The sequence below is a fragment of the Ranitomeya variabilis genome, chromosome 5, assembly GCF_051348905.1.
Source record: "Ranitomeya variabilis isolate aRanVar5 chromosome 5, aRanVar5.hap1, whole genome shotgun sequence".
NCBI classification, from domain to species: Eukaryota; Metazoa; Chordata; class Amphibia; order Anura; family Dendrobatidae; genus Ranitomeya; species Ranitomeya variabilis.
The window spans coordinates 108,864,643-108,877,773 of record NC_135236.1 but is presented as its reverse complement, the minus strand read 5'-3'; the positions used below and the strand labels follow the sequence as shown (position 1 = coordinate 108,877,773).

Here is a 13,131-nt window from a genome sequence, read left to right as displayed (position 1 = left end):
CTCCCTGTGCTCTTCACAGATGAAAGCAGGTTCACACTGAGCACATGTGACAGACGTGACAGTCTTGAGATGCTGTGGAGAGCAGTCTGATGCCTGCAACATCCTTCAGCATGACCGGTTTGGCAGTGGATCAGTAATGGTGTGGGGTGGCATTTCTTTGGAGGGCCGCACAGCCCTCCATGTGCTCGCCAGAGGTAGCCTGACTGCCATTAGGTACCGAGATGAGATCCTCAGACCTCTTGTTAGACCATATGCTGGTGCGGTTGGCCCTGGGTTTCTCCTAATACAGGACAATGCCAGACCTCGTGGGGCTGTAGTGTGTCAGTAGTTCCTGCAAGATGAAGGCATTGAAGCTATGGACTGGCCTGCCCGTTTCCCAGACCTTAAAGGGAACCTGTCACCTGAATTTGGCGGGACCAGTTTTGGGTCATATGGGCGGGGTTTTCGGGTGTTTGATTCACCCTTTCCTTACCCGCTGGCTGCATGCTGGCCGCAATATTGAATTGAAGTTCATTCTCTGTCCTCCGGAGTACACGCCAGCGCAAGGCAATATTGCCAAATTCAGGTGACAGTTTCCCTTTAATCCGATTGAGCACATCTGGGACATCATGTCTCGCACCATCCACCAACGTCACGTTGCCCCACAGACTGTCCAGGAGGACAGTCATCAGGAGCATGCCCAGGCATTGTAGGGAGGTCATACAGGCACATGGAGGCCACACACACTACTGAGCATCATTTTCCTTGTCTTGAGGCATTTCCACTGAAGTTGGATCAGCCTGTAACTTCATTTTCCACTTTGATTTTGAGCATCATTCCAACTCCAGACCTCCGTGGGATATATTATTTGTGATTTACATTGATAATTTTTAGGTTTTATTGTTCTCAATCTCAACACATTCCACTATGTAATGAATAAAGATTTACAACTGGAATACTTCATTCATTGATATCTAGGATGTGGGATTTTAGTGTTCCCTTTATTTTTTTGAGCAGTGTATGTCAATCTTCCTTTCCACTGACTTCATTATATCGAAATATCTTGGGTTCCACCCTAAACGCCTAAGTATAATCAGTGAATAGACTCTTGGTTCCTTGCCTTTGTTAATAGTAATGAAGGACATTTTGGGTGTCTTTATAGATTGTAGGACACTTCTCGTGCTGCACAGCATTACCTACAGAGCACTGTAACAATCGGGACAATGACCTCCTTGTGTGTTCTGCTGGTGGAGGGGCAGCAGATGACTAGCTGTGTGATGCACGAGGTGGGATTGAGAAGACGATGTTGCAAAATAGGACTGTTCCTCTAATTCCCTCCTCTTTAAGAATTGTCAGTACCTGTTTTATCCATATTACTAGCCATGTAGTGACAACTGTGACCTAGTGTTGTGTGCTTGCTGGAAGCACAGTTCTTTATTTCTTTTCTGGTTACACTTCAGTGCTAACCTAGCTTGGAAAGCAATAAGTTGTCATGGAGTCCCAAGCCAGTCAGATGTGGCAATGTGACGTGAAATGTTCCAATAGTAGGAGAGAATTGCTTAATCTATGGGTAGTTAATAAATCTGACTGCAGTTCCCTGCACTGCTGGGTGGTAGAGCGCCACCTAGCTATGAAAGACCATGAAGGTGATACAGCTCTAAACCAGCCACTTCTCTCATACCAGGATTAGGACCTGGGATGATAAAGTGATGGCACATCAACCGATATGCCATCATTTTGGAAGATGAAAAATCTTTAAATTACACTCTACTTCTTTTCAAGTTTTTTTTTTTTTTTTTTTTTCCAGTGTGTTTCTAATGGCTCAGCCATTACCCTGGCAGAGCGGTTCAGGAGGGAACGTGATTATTCCAAACATGAACATCTGTTTCCTTTTACGCAATCTAAACTTTCTGCCCCAAGCTCCATATTTTGGAAGTGGCTCAACGTTGTTTGGACTTGGGTGTAGTCGTGAGTGAGTGAAGGTGCTGAATAACTCCTAAAGTTGTGAAGTGACATTTGGCAAATGTTCTCCTATTTCCTTTGTTTAGGTTTTAAGCGCTAATAGTATGTATTTAGTTGATGTTTCTGGAAATACAGTCCAAAAATTATATTTCAGTTTGAAACCTTGTGGAATATTCCTGGCTGAGATCAAGAGCTTTGGGTTAAAAATCAATTTTTTTTTTACATATATGTATTGGACAGAGCTGCTCTATTATATGTGGTTTTCACAAATTGATTTACTTCTGTATGCTAATGAAAGAATCAAAACACAACATTTGTAATGGTCACCTCTTCCTGAGCTCCATATGGCCTCCCGACGCCCAACAATTTGTTAACGTGGAGACTTCTCATTGCTACTTTAATGACCAAGATGGTGAAAGACGCCACCCTATATAACTACTAGTCTAAAGGGAGCTAAAAAGGTATGCAATTTAGCATCTACTCCGAAAGCAGGAATATCAGGACCCTCACAATAGGCATTGCAGTTGGCATGTGGTGCAATATCCTAGGATGCTCATATCCATTGGTGAGTAGTAATTGGTGATCAATGTGGGTGATGAAAGAACAGTAGCAATGAAAATTTTCAAAGCTGCTAATTGGAAAATAGAATCTAATAGAGAAGAAAAGAAGATGGTGAGGATCCAAAAATAACGATACACTTGTGTCATGTACAGCTGCTAAATGTATTATTGAATGGGAGGAACCCAATCTCAGAATTACTAAAGGCCCCGTGGTTACATTGCCTACATTTGTTGTTAAAAGTAATTTTCCATTGAGTGTGTAGTAAAAATAAATTAGGAACTAGTTATGAACTTGGACAAAACTCTCATTTTAGAAAGATCATCTATCTACAGCCCTATGATCAAAGTTGCATAGATTCTATTTGAAAATTCTAATTGATTTCGTCCTAGGGTTTGCAGGCTCCGTAATAATAACCTCACTACACTGCTCACTGCTGGTGTCAGAGTGACATGCTATGGGAAGTGTTCCAGTAGTGGATAGCGGACAAAGATTTTGAGCACATGGCTAATTAGCGTAGAGAATAAAGCAGCCACTGCTCCCGGTGGATTCCACTGGGAAAGTTTGTCCTCTGACACCAGCATAAATGGAGCACACAGCAGGCTTTTGGGCCCGTAAGAGTTAAACAACTACTCTTGTAGGCAGGGTGCATGGCTTACGAAATTTCTATCTAATCTCAACGCTTCATTTCAGAATTATTTGAACATGCTTTCCATAGGCTACCAATGCCAAATTCATGAAAATGAGGAATGAACGATCAGATGATATAACATTCATCTAGGGGTACTTCTCTAGTTCCTGTCATCTCTAGAAAACCGTCATGAGCCAAATCCTCAGATATTGAGCTTCATTGTATTATGGGAGCTTATACCCTTGAGCGTTTTCTTACAATGGAACCATTCATCAATGTGTCGTTGTCTCGTGTTACTCTGAATGGAATTAATGAGTCTTTTTAAGAAACGTTAACATTTGCAGTCAAGTTAAGCCGTGGAACCAATGGAAAACATCCTTGCATGGCACCACTGTATGCTATTGGCAAATGTGTTGTAAAGAAGACTATAGGACAGTTCAGATTACGGTCATTGTAGATATATTGGTCCTGAAACTGTTGACTAAAGGTGTTGTCCACTTGAGAATAATCAAAGGTTTAGAATTTCATTGTATTAACAAATGTGTAATGATCATTAATGGGACTGTTGGTACAGACTGACTGTTCAAACCAAGTACAGGCGCTCTTCGCACCCTTTGCATGGCCAAATATTTAAATGCACCTTTCCACCTAGTTGTTTTCCTACTCTTCTTTGACAGCTCTGGCTTCATAGAGCCAGAGAACGGTGGAGATGGAGGGAAAACAAGTATCGGTAAGTGGGAAAGTGCACTTAATGGATTGGCCTTCCATGATGCACCGAGCGCTGACAGTGCCCCTTTAAATATGCTGACAGTCCCTTTTAAATTTAAGGGCCCAACTCTGGTTTCAGCAGCTCCACCACCTTGATGCAAGAGAAGTGTCAGCATATCATCAATGTCCTGTGTAAAAGGAGCTGGCTTATTGTATCATTTCTATATCTATGCCAATATATAGACTAAGGGTACTGTCACACTAAACGATTTACCAACGATCACGACCAGCGATACGACCTGGCCGTGATCGTTGGTAAGTGGTTGTGTGGTCGCTGGGGAGCTGTCACACAGTCAGCTCTCCAGCGACCAACGATGCCGAAGTCCCCGGGTAACCAGGGTAAACATCGGGTTACTAAGCGCGGCCCTGCGCTTAGTAACCCGATGTTTACCCTGGTTACAAGCGAACGCATCGCTGGATCGCTGTCACACACAACGATCCAGCGATGACAGCGGGAGATCCAGCGATGAAAGAAAGTTTCAAACGATCTGCTACGACGTACGATTCTCAGCAGGGTCCCTGATCGCTGCTGCGTGTCAGACACAGCGATATCGTATGGATATCGCTGGAACGTCACGGATCGTACCGTCGTAGCGATCAAAGTGCCAATGTGTGACAGTACCCTAAGGCCACGTTCAGTATTTAGTCAGTATTTTACATCCGTATTTGTAAGCCAAAACCAGGAGTGAGTGAAAAATTCAGTGGTGGTGATGTGTTTCTATCAACTTTTCCTCTGATTGTCCCACTCCTGATTTTGGCTTACAAATACTGATGTAAAATATTGACCAAATACTGAACGTGTGAACATAGCCTTAGATGGGAGCTAGCTTGGCCATTGAAATAAATTAGTGAGCCAGCAAGCTCATGTCAAGCACAGAACGGGTCACATGCCAGCACAGGAAATGCTGTCCTGTGTGGAGCTACCAGTACCCAAATCCCACCAGCGTCAAGGTGTTCCCAAATTGGGATGGTCCTGACCTCTGGTATTAAAACCTTTACGATGTGTCAACGTGAATAAGGGCCGAGCAGGACCACTTCCTGAATGTGGATACTCTGCAATGGGAAGTTATGTAAACATAATGTCCAGGGCTAGGAATTATTGAACTTTGGTCATTTTTCCTGGAAACTTAGGAACTCTATAATACTTGTCTTTACTGATTTAAAACCATAAAGAGGAAATGGTATATTTAAAAACTGAGCACAAAATCTAATCCTTGAGTCTGTAGTCAGCATAGAGAAGGGACAAAATGGAAATCCACCTGATTCTTTAATAGTACTGATCTGCATATAGTTACATGTGCACATCTCCTCTTGAAAATTTTCGTAAACTTGACCTGATATCGTTGTCGTCAGTGTTGGGTGCTGTTGTGTTTTATTTAAAAGATAGATGTATGCTTCTGTCCAAAAAGTGTTGAGTCCTAGTAACAGATCAAAACCTTGATCGATCAGTGATTTGTCATTTTTACTTATGTCCTTGTCACCCAGAGTGGAAACCTTCTTAACCAATTGAGAATGACACATCTTTAGCAAAGTCACTTGAAAGCTTTAGTGTTTGACCATCTCCAGCCCGGAAGTTCACGCACTGTCCCTGGTGTTTGTTTACCAGCAGCCGGCACATGATCGGTGCATCCAGTCAGTGGCGGTCATGTGCTGTAATACTGGCTCTTAATTTCCAAGGTATTGTTTCAGTTTTAAGTGTTCAAGCTTTGCTTGTAGTTGCTGTGATCTTCTGTTTCCTTCATATTAATGCAGTGTTTGGTATTACTGGGTAGAGAAGTACAATCAGTAAAGCCAGCACTCTTGTGGTCACTCATAATTTTTGGGGTGCATCTGATGAAGCATCTCTGTATTATCCATTTATTCTTATGGTGGATACACAGAAGAATAATAAAATTATCTGCAAAATTATTTTTCTTATCTGTTGGGTAAGAATGTGCTGTAAATATTTGTGGGGCGTATATCAAGTACCCCTGGTGCACTGTTCTGTTTGCTGCTTGTCCATAGAATTCTGATGTAAAAAGCTTTGAAAAATCACAAAAGAATTGGCACAATGAGAAGCTGCGCTAAAATTTTGCAAGTTATGACGTTTTTTTGTATTTTTACCCAACTCTTGACACAGTGGGCAGAGCTGCGGTCGTAAATTGAGACCTTGATGACCTTGGCTGTCAAACTCATGAAAGCAAGGGGCTGGAATAAGATTTGTGGTGAGGAGCAAAATGAGACAAGCACCACTTGTCAGATGCTCCTGATTCATTGAGGAATGTGCCTGTCCGTGAATCAAGAGCGTCTGACTCCAGCACACCCCCTCATTAAGACCAGTGTTAACAACTCTAATCTTGATAAATCGTGGCCTCAATGTTTTTTTTTTACCTTGCATTTAAGCCTGATGTGTTAATGTCCATACATAGATGTACGCTATCCAAACCTGCTAATCATCTAATGGGGAAAAAATAGGTTTGGATGAGTTTTAGATTTCAACAGGCAAAATTCCTCTTTGTTAGGTGGGGTGGCTAAACTCAACCAAAGGTATCTGGCAGCAGCTTATTTCTCTCCCACTGAAAATACATTGAACCAAGCCTGCATGTTAATGGGACAAATCTAGAAGAATGCTGTTGGCTGAGCAAGCCAAGTGCAGTTGACAGAAGTCTAGGGTGTATGACCATCTTTTGTCTGTGTCTAACAAGTTAAAGGGAACCTGTCACCTGAATTTGGTGGGACCAATATTGCCTTGCGCTGGCGTGTACTCCGGAGGACAGAGATGAACTTCAATCCAATATTGCGGCCAGCATGCAGCCAGCGGGTAAGGAAAGGGTGAATCAAACACCCGAAAACCCCGCCCATATGACCCAAAACTGGTCCCGCCAAATTCAGGTGACAGGTTCCCTTTAAACTAGGGAAATGGAGAAGATGTGGATGAAAGGGTTTCTCCATTTTTCATGTAGAAAGTTTGGACAGTTAATATTTTAGCTTCAGGCTTGAAACTGCCATTGGCAATGCTAATGAAAGGTACTGTACAATTGGGGGACTCCTTTTTTTCTTTTTTCTGGTCATCAGTCAAGGTCTAAGCTTTTGGACCACTACTGATGACATTTTCTGAATAGATTAGATGGAGTAAAAAGTTGGCTACTCATCACCGTAATTTCAACAGGATTTTCTACAGATCTCATGTAAATCAGCATCTTTTGACTTTCCAACAACAGCAGATATTTTTTTTGGGGGGGGAAGCAAATTGGTCATATTGAATTTCGGCAGTCCAATGCTTTTGTTTATATTGCAGGTAAAGGGTATTGGCAATATTCTTTATATTTGTCCTTATAAATTAAATCCATGCACGTTCAGAAGGCCATTGAAAAATCGGACCTGTCACGTTTGCACAGTTTGGTTAGTCTGGAAAGCACTTGGAACACGGGCGGGACCTGAGAAGAGCATGGACAAAAGTTTTTGAGGAAAATCATTGATGGGCACTAGGACATGGGCTATGATTGGTCTATGTGTTGTCTGTAAATCACATGAACAGCACACTGGAAATACACCCCTCTAAACCCAACCTATGCCACGGCAGACAGACATACATGCATGTTTGTGGTTCGGTCGGGTTAAGGTGCGATCCTGTGTACAGCTGCCTTTGGATAACTGTGCACTTAGGCTGAGGCTTTATTTAAAATTGCAGAAACCTAGAAGAGCAAGTGTTAGCAAGTAGCACATCAGCCAGGAATTGCTCATCTCTACACAAAGGAGACTTTCTAAGAAATTCTAAGTATCCACTGTTGCAGTTGCTTACTTTTTTACTCTGTAAACTATATGTTTATTAGAGAGCTTGATGTGGATTATATTTTAACATTTCACTCAACTCTGTCTATAATAGTGCATCTGCTGTAAAGGGGATCTTATCAATGGCTGCCTTCTGCCTCGCTTAAAGCGAACCTGTCCTCAGTTTTCCCTTTATTAAACTGTTGCCAGTAAATTGTCTCCTAATTAGGGTGGTAATGAGCTATTCTGTGTGCCCCTGCATCCTAGCATACCTCTAAAAGTGCTCTTTATTCATTGGTCTCTTGCATGGTACTCGGCACAGAGTCATCCCTTGGGCATGTAAGGACCAACCTCAGCACCTGTAGTGAACTAGTTTGGCATTGGATGGGGCCGGATTAGCTAGCTTACACAAGGAACAGAGATTGGTCCATATACGCCCATAGGGCCGCTTGGTGTTGAATACCAAACAAAATGGCAATGAATAAAGATCCTTTTGTATGTCAAGATGCTGGAGAGCGCATGGAATGGATGGTTAGGAGGGACCGAATGTGCTGGCACCAGTTTAGTTACTGTAACCGGATGACCGATTCCTTTTTAAGACCATATACAACTATAGACGTATCTGCATTTGGGGCTGTATAAAGGAGGCCAGATATTTACTTTGGCTCATATTGGTGGATTCATTCAAGTGGAGAAATCTGTATCAAAGATCTTGAACATGATTAGACAAAGTATATCTGTGAAGACCTACTACAAAAAAAGCACTATTACCTATTTTGAATATTTGGATGAGACCTGAATGAACCCATATACATTCATTAGCTGCCAACACAAAAGGAGACTGTTGAAACTTAACCTGTTGGAATCCTGAGGGTCATGTCGACTTTTACTTGTGGTGGGGAAAGCGTTTACATTAACAGTTTAACATTTGGGCAGTTGGGTTTGGGGGGTAAAAAGGATAAGGTTTGCCAAAAAAAATGAATAAAGGCAACTGGCACATGGTGAGAGGTGGTTGGATCTTATTATGCGGAAAGTGTACAGGGGTCATAGATTCTCTGAAATATTATGGCTGTTAGCTTTTCCTTGACTGTAAAGAAATTCAACATTCCCCTGAGTTTAGAGAAGTCCATGCTAAGTTGGACATGCCAGACAGACATGGACAATTATTTTCTGTAACTAGAAAGTAGGGTGTGCTTTCTATCAAGGTCTTACGGGCATTACTCTAAAGTCCAGCAATTTCAACTCTTGCTCTCTCCATAAAGCCACACATAGCCACACTTTCATGTGTATGATGGAGTTTCGAAAGATGGCTTTTGGCCAGAAGTGAACTCCTGCTATGGCTGTAAGGTGTATGGGCATGTTTACTCTGGGTGACTCCCTGGTAGACTTGAGTCCACAGCTGGCAGGGTTTGGGACAGGCTTATCAGATGTGGTATGTGTTACCCCTATCAGGGCATCAGTTCACATGTTTTAAATTTCACTTAATTGAAATCCAAACTTGCATGTTAGAAGGACTTTCTGCAATGTTACCTATTCAGCGGCAGAGGTCATACAAGGCGAATGATTTCCAAGGCAAGCCCTTTAATACGTTTCAGAAAAATGTTCCTTGTGTCCCTTTTTTCTTTTTTACAGTTGTAGTTTTGCTTGAGAAATCCGACCCACTACTTCATCATGATCTCTTACTACCGAATAAATTCTTAAAGCGGTTGTGCTCTTGCATATGTCGATCCTAGCGAGAGTTCTTACCACGTTCCTGCATCGCTCCTTTAAAGAAACCGGCGCACACAATTCATATGCGTGAAACGTTACAAGCAGGTTCCATTTTAGACTTTGGTTCATTTTAGGTCATCCCGACTTTCTCCTTCAGTTTCATATTGATAAGTCTGGAGTGTGTGTAGCCGATCTTCCGGAGACTATTCATTTACGGTATGTGGAAAGCGTGCCAGCGAACACATGGCCACAAGTCTATATTTTTGGCTTCCTGGAGAAGATGGTGCTACTTGTCTAACACACCCAGAACATCCTTTTGCAGAGGGGTTTCCTGTTTTTTATTCTCGTTTTTCTTAATATATGGCTTAACGCTGTAAACGCCATGCTGTCAGAATTGGCAGTTCACAGGTTACATACTTCCGCAGTTTAAAGAGCTTGCTCTGCCTGAGAGTTTAAGGCTTGGTCGCGCCACCCACAAAAGTTAACTCTTTTAGTAGCGAATTGGCGTCTCCTGCTTCCAGAAGAAAGTTTTATAGTGAGGATAGCCTCATTTCTACAGTCTAGTCTGGTCTATTAACTCCTTCGCATCGCTTTTGTCATACTGTAGAATGTAAGCCCGCAAGGGCAGAGTCCTCTTCCCTCTGTACCAGTCTGTCATATTAGTTTTGTTTACTGTAAGTGATATTTGTATTTTGATGTAACCCCGTCTAATGTACAGCACCATAGAATTAATGGTGCTATACAAATAAATAATAATAATACCGTTAACTCCCATAAAAGTAAGATGTTTCATCTCACTGCTTTATTCTGGGTAAGTGTAGTAGATGGAAGCGGTGCATGAGTAGGATTTTGGTAAAATTGTCAAGGTGCGGTGACGGCTATGGATGGGTTATGCTCATAGATATAGCGTGTGCCATGTACATATCCGTGTAGTGTTGCACCATGACATTACTGAATAAGGCAAATGCTATACCGGTAATCACTTGTGTAAGTGCAAAACCTATGATATGAAAAAGGATACCTTTGGCATTAAAGGCACAACATATTCTGCACGTACGCGCACAAGAGCCCTAAGTGATGTCTGTAGCTAAAAACCCCATTTGACAGCTCCGTCATTCATTCCTTGTAGTCCAGTCCGCAGATTCCAGCAGCCTCGAATTGCTGGGAGAGAAACCACATGGTCTGCTCGCCCTGTTAAGATCTGAAAAAAAAATAAAAAAAAAAAATCCAGCATTACAGCACCCAGCCCCCACCCACTCCCCACCCTCTATGTGCCTTGGTCTCCCTACTACTGCAAGTGAGAGAGGGAGGGAGCATGTCACATATCATGTGTTGGGGGTAGGAGAGGTACTAAGAACTCTGTCTTATGATAATGATCCCAGCGTCTGGCAGAAGAGAGGGAGGGAGTTCATAAAAAAAAAGCCAATGCACCAGTGTCTTTATAGGAGTAGACCTAAAATGGCTGCTGGTAATCATCCGTGTTTTCTATACCGACGCCAGATCCTTTAAAACAAAAGGTTATTGTTTTGTCTGTCGTTCACATTTGCTAAGGACGCCTAGAGATCGTGGTTTGGGTTAGCCGGCTAAACCTATCATTTAAATATCATTGCAGCCGGCACCCAGCCAAGGATCCCTTCTCCCAGACGCAGTGTGTGAGGGGTACGACATCTCGCCTGTGATACCACAACATTACTGGACCGAACTTTACATCATTTTTTTTTTTTTTTTTAATTATTATTTTTTTCTTTACAGGTTGTAAAGGACAGCTCCAAAATACCACCGAATGGGCAAGTGCCGAATGTGACCGTAAGTACAGGTTAACCCCTTAATTCACATCTTGCATGTTCACGTTACAGAATATGTCTAACGACAAACTGATCCTAAAGGTTGTAAAGATCTATTGTTAAGAATATATAATGTGTACAGTGACTTGGCGGTAAAGGAGAAGGGGGGGGATGGCATTACCTTTTGCATTTAATGTTTCACTTTCCACTGTCTGCATATTGGGGTTTATTTTGTATTTGAACAAGGGTTTTAAACTCGTTGATGAAAAAGGGAAGTGTGTGTTGTGTCTGTGCCAAGTAGGCTGGAATGTGTGTCCCTTTAACTGTGGCGTGACGTTTGGTGTCTATCGTGAACACGTGTTGTGTGAGTGGTCCGTATCCACTTATGCAAAAAAATTTAATAAAATGGTAAAACGGCGAGTTTGGGGTTTTCCCTGTTCGAGGGAAAAAAAATTGCCTATAAAGCGTCATGGATGGGTTTCTGCTTTTTTAGATTATCACCCGTGCCGCCTCATAGAATATGCAAAGTTGACTCGGCATTGTGCATGCTATCGCTGATCGCGCCTGCTCATATTTGCAGAATTGGTGGTTACCCCTCTGTTTGCATTACATGTGGAGCTCCACTCACAAACAGAGCGGGACAAGTAGGGCCACGTAGAATTCCAGTCATCTCTATGATTACTCTACTATTTGCTCATGCATACCGCTCATTACTTCATCATGCCTTTACCTCGCAGAACCCCTGTAAGGACTACACATCAGTTACTTTCCTGTACTATACTTTTATGTCTCCGATCTTATGGCGGTATTCGATACTGGGCATAGTAATGGCAAAAACTAAGTACCCTATGAATATATGACCAAGCCAAAAGCGTTGACTGGACCGTAAATCTATGCGGGTTGTAACCACGTATCTCATGTTGACACCGGGGAGTCTGTTTTCACTTTCAGCTATGAGTAGTTGTGGTTTATGTGTAGTAGTATATATAGTACAGGAAGAGCGTAAAAGAGGGGCACATGTATGAATCGCATGCCGAGGCAAACCTTCCATGAGATCGTAGCCAGACTACAGGACTACATTCGCTCATGGCTTGCTTCGTGGCACATATAATAGAATCCTCACCGCTAGGGATTAAATACCCTGCCTACATGTGTAAGGGGTTAATGCCTTCAACAGGTGGCACCAGAAATAGGCCGAACATTTAAAATTAGCTGTAGCGCTTACCTGTTTGCTGCTTTTCCCTTCCGTGCGGAAACCACGGGGCCTCATCTTCTTTCTAGGAAACCTCTCTTCACCGCCCCTCTCCTGGCAGGCACATCTCGCTTTCCTCGTCTCTGGCGGAGTCATAGATCCCCAAGTCACGTGTCTCTTTAGTTTACAAACATTGCATCCCTCACACGTCACATCGTCGGAGAACACGCAGTTCCCGCTTGCACACATTTACTGTAGGAACAAAACTACGACTGCCTGCAGAATGAGCTCCACCACTTGCGAAAAGATAATAGATGAGAAAAAGTTGTGTGCTGCAGCGTCCACGGCGTGATGCAACGTACCGGTATAATCAATAGTGCTCTCTGCAAGTCAGGGGAGCGACGCGCCAACATTTAGGCTCCTATCTGGCCTTTGTGCTGTACAAGACGGAAATGATAATGTTAATACAATTTCTTACGTTGCTCTACTAAAACTTCGCCTTGGTCTGCTTTATATGCTTTGCACTTGACTTTAACCGTTAAAGGTCAGAAATTGCAGGAAGGGGCAAATACCACAATTTCCTGTAAGTGCCAAATCGAATAAATCGAATACATAATTGTTTTGTTAGCGTATCGTCTAGTTTCTACTGTATAGGAAAATTGTAGAACAATCTTGCATTGCTTTTCCTTTGTTACTCGATCCGACTTTGTAAATAGAATATTAGAAACCAATATCGAACTGGGTTCCTTGGGCCCACTCTGTGACCATACAGAACATGTGCACACCCCTGATAAATT

General features: G+C 42.5%; 1 protein-coding gene across 5 annotated transcripts in view; it reads left to right on the top strand.

The window, feature by feature from the left end:
* Positions 1 to 13,131, top strand: part of TET3 (tet methylcytosine dioxygenase 3) — a 96,182-nt gene that overhangs the window by 7,608 nt on the left and 75,443 nt on the right. For 2 of the 5 annotated variants that reach the window (XM_077263114.1, XM_077263115.1), the window contains exon 3: positions 11,111 to 11,164. In XM_077263114.1, the coding sequence (XP_077119229.1) occupies positions 11,111 to 11,164 (54 nt within the window). Of the gene's footprint in view, positions 1 to 10,612; positions 10,706 to 10,741; positions 10,876 to 10,903; positions 11,018 to 11,110; positions 11,165 to 13,131 lie in introns of those variants that run through there. The other 3 variants (XM_077263116.1, XM_077263117.1, XM_077263118.1) reach the window with 3 other exon arrangements.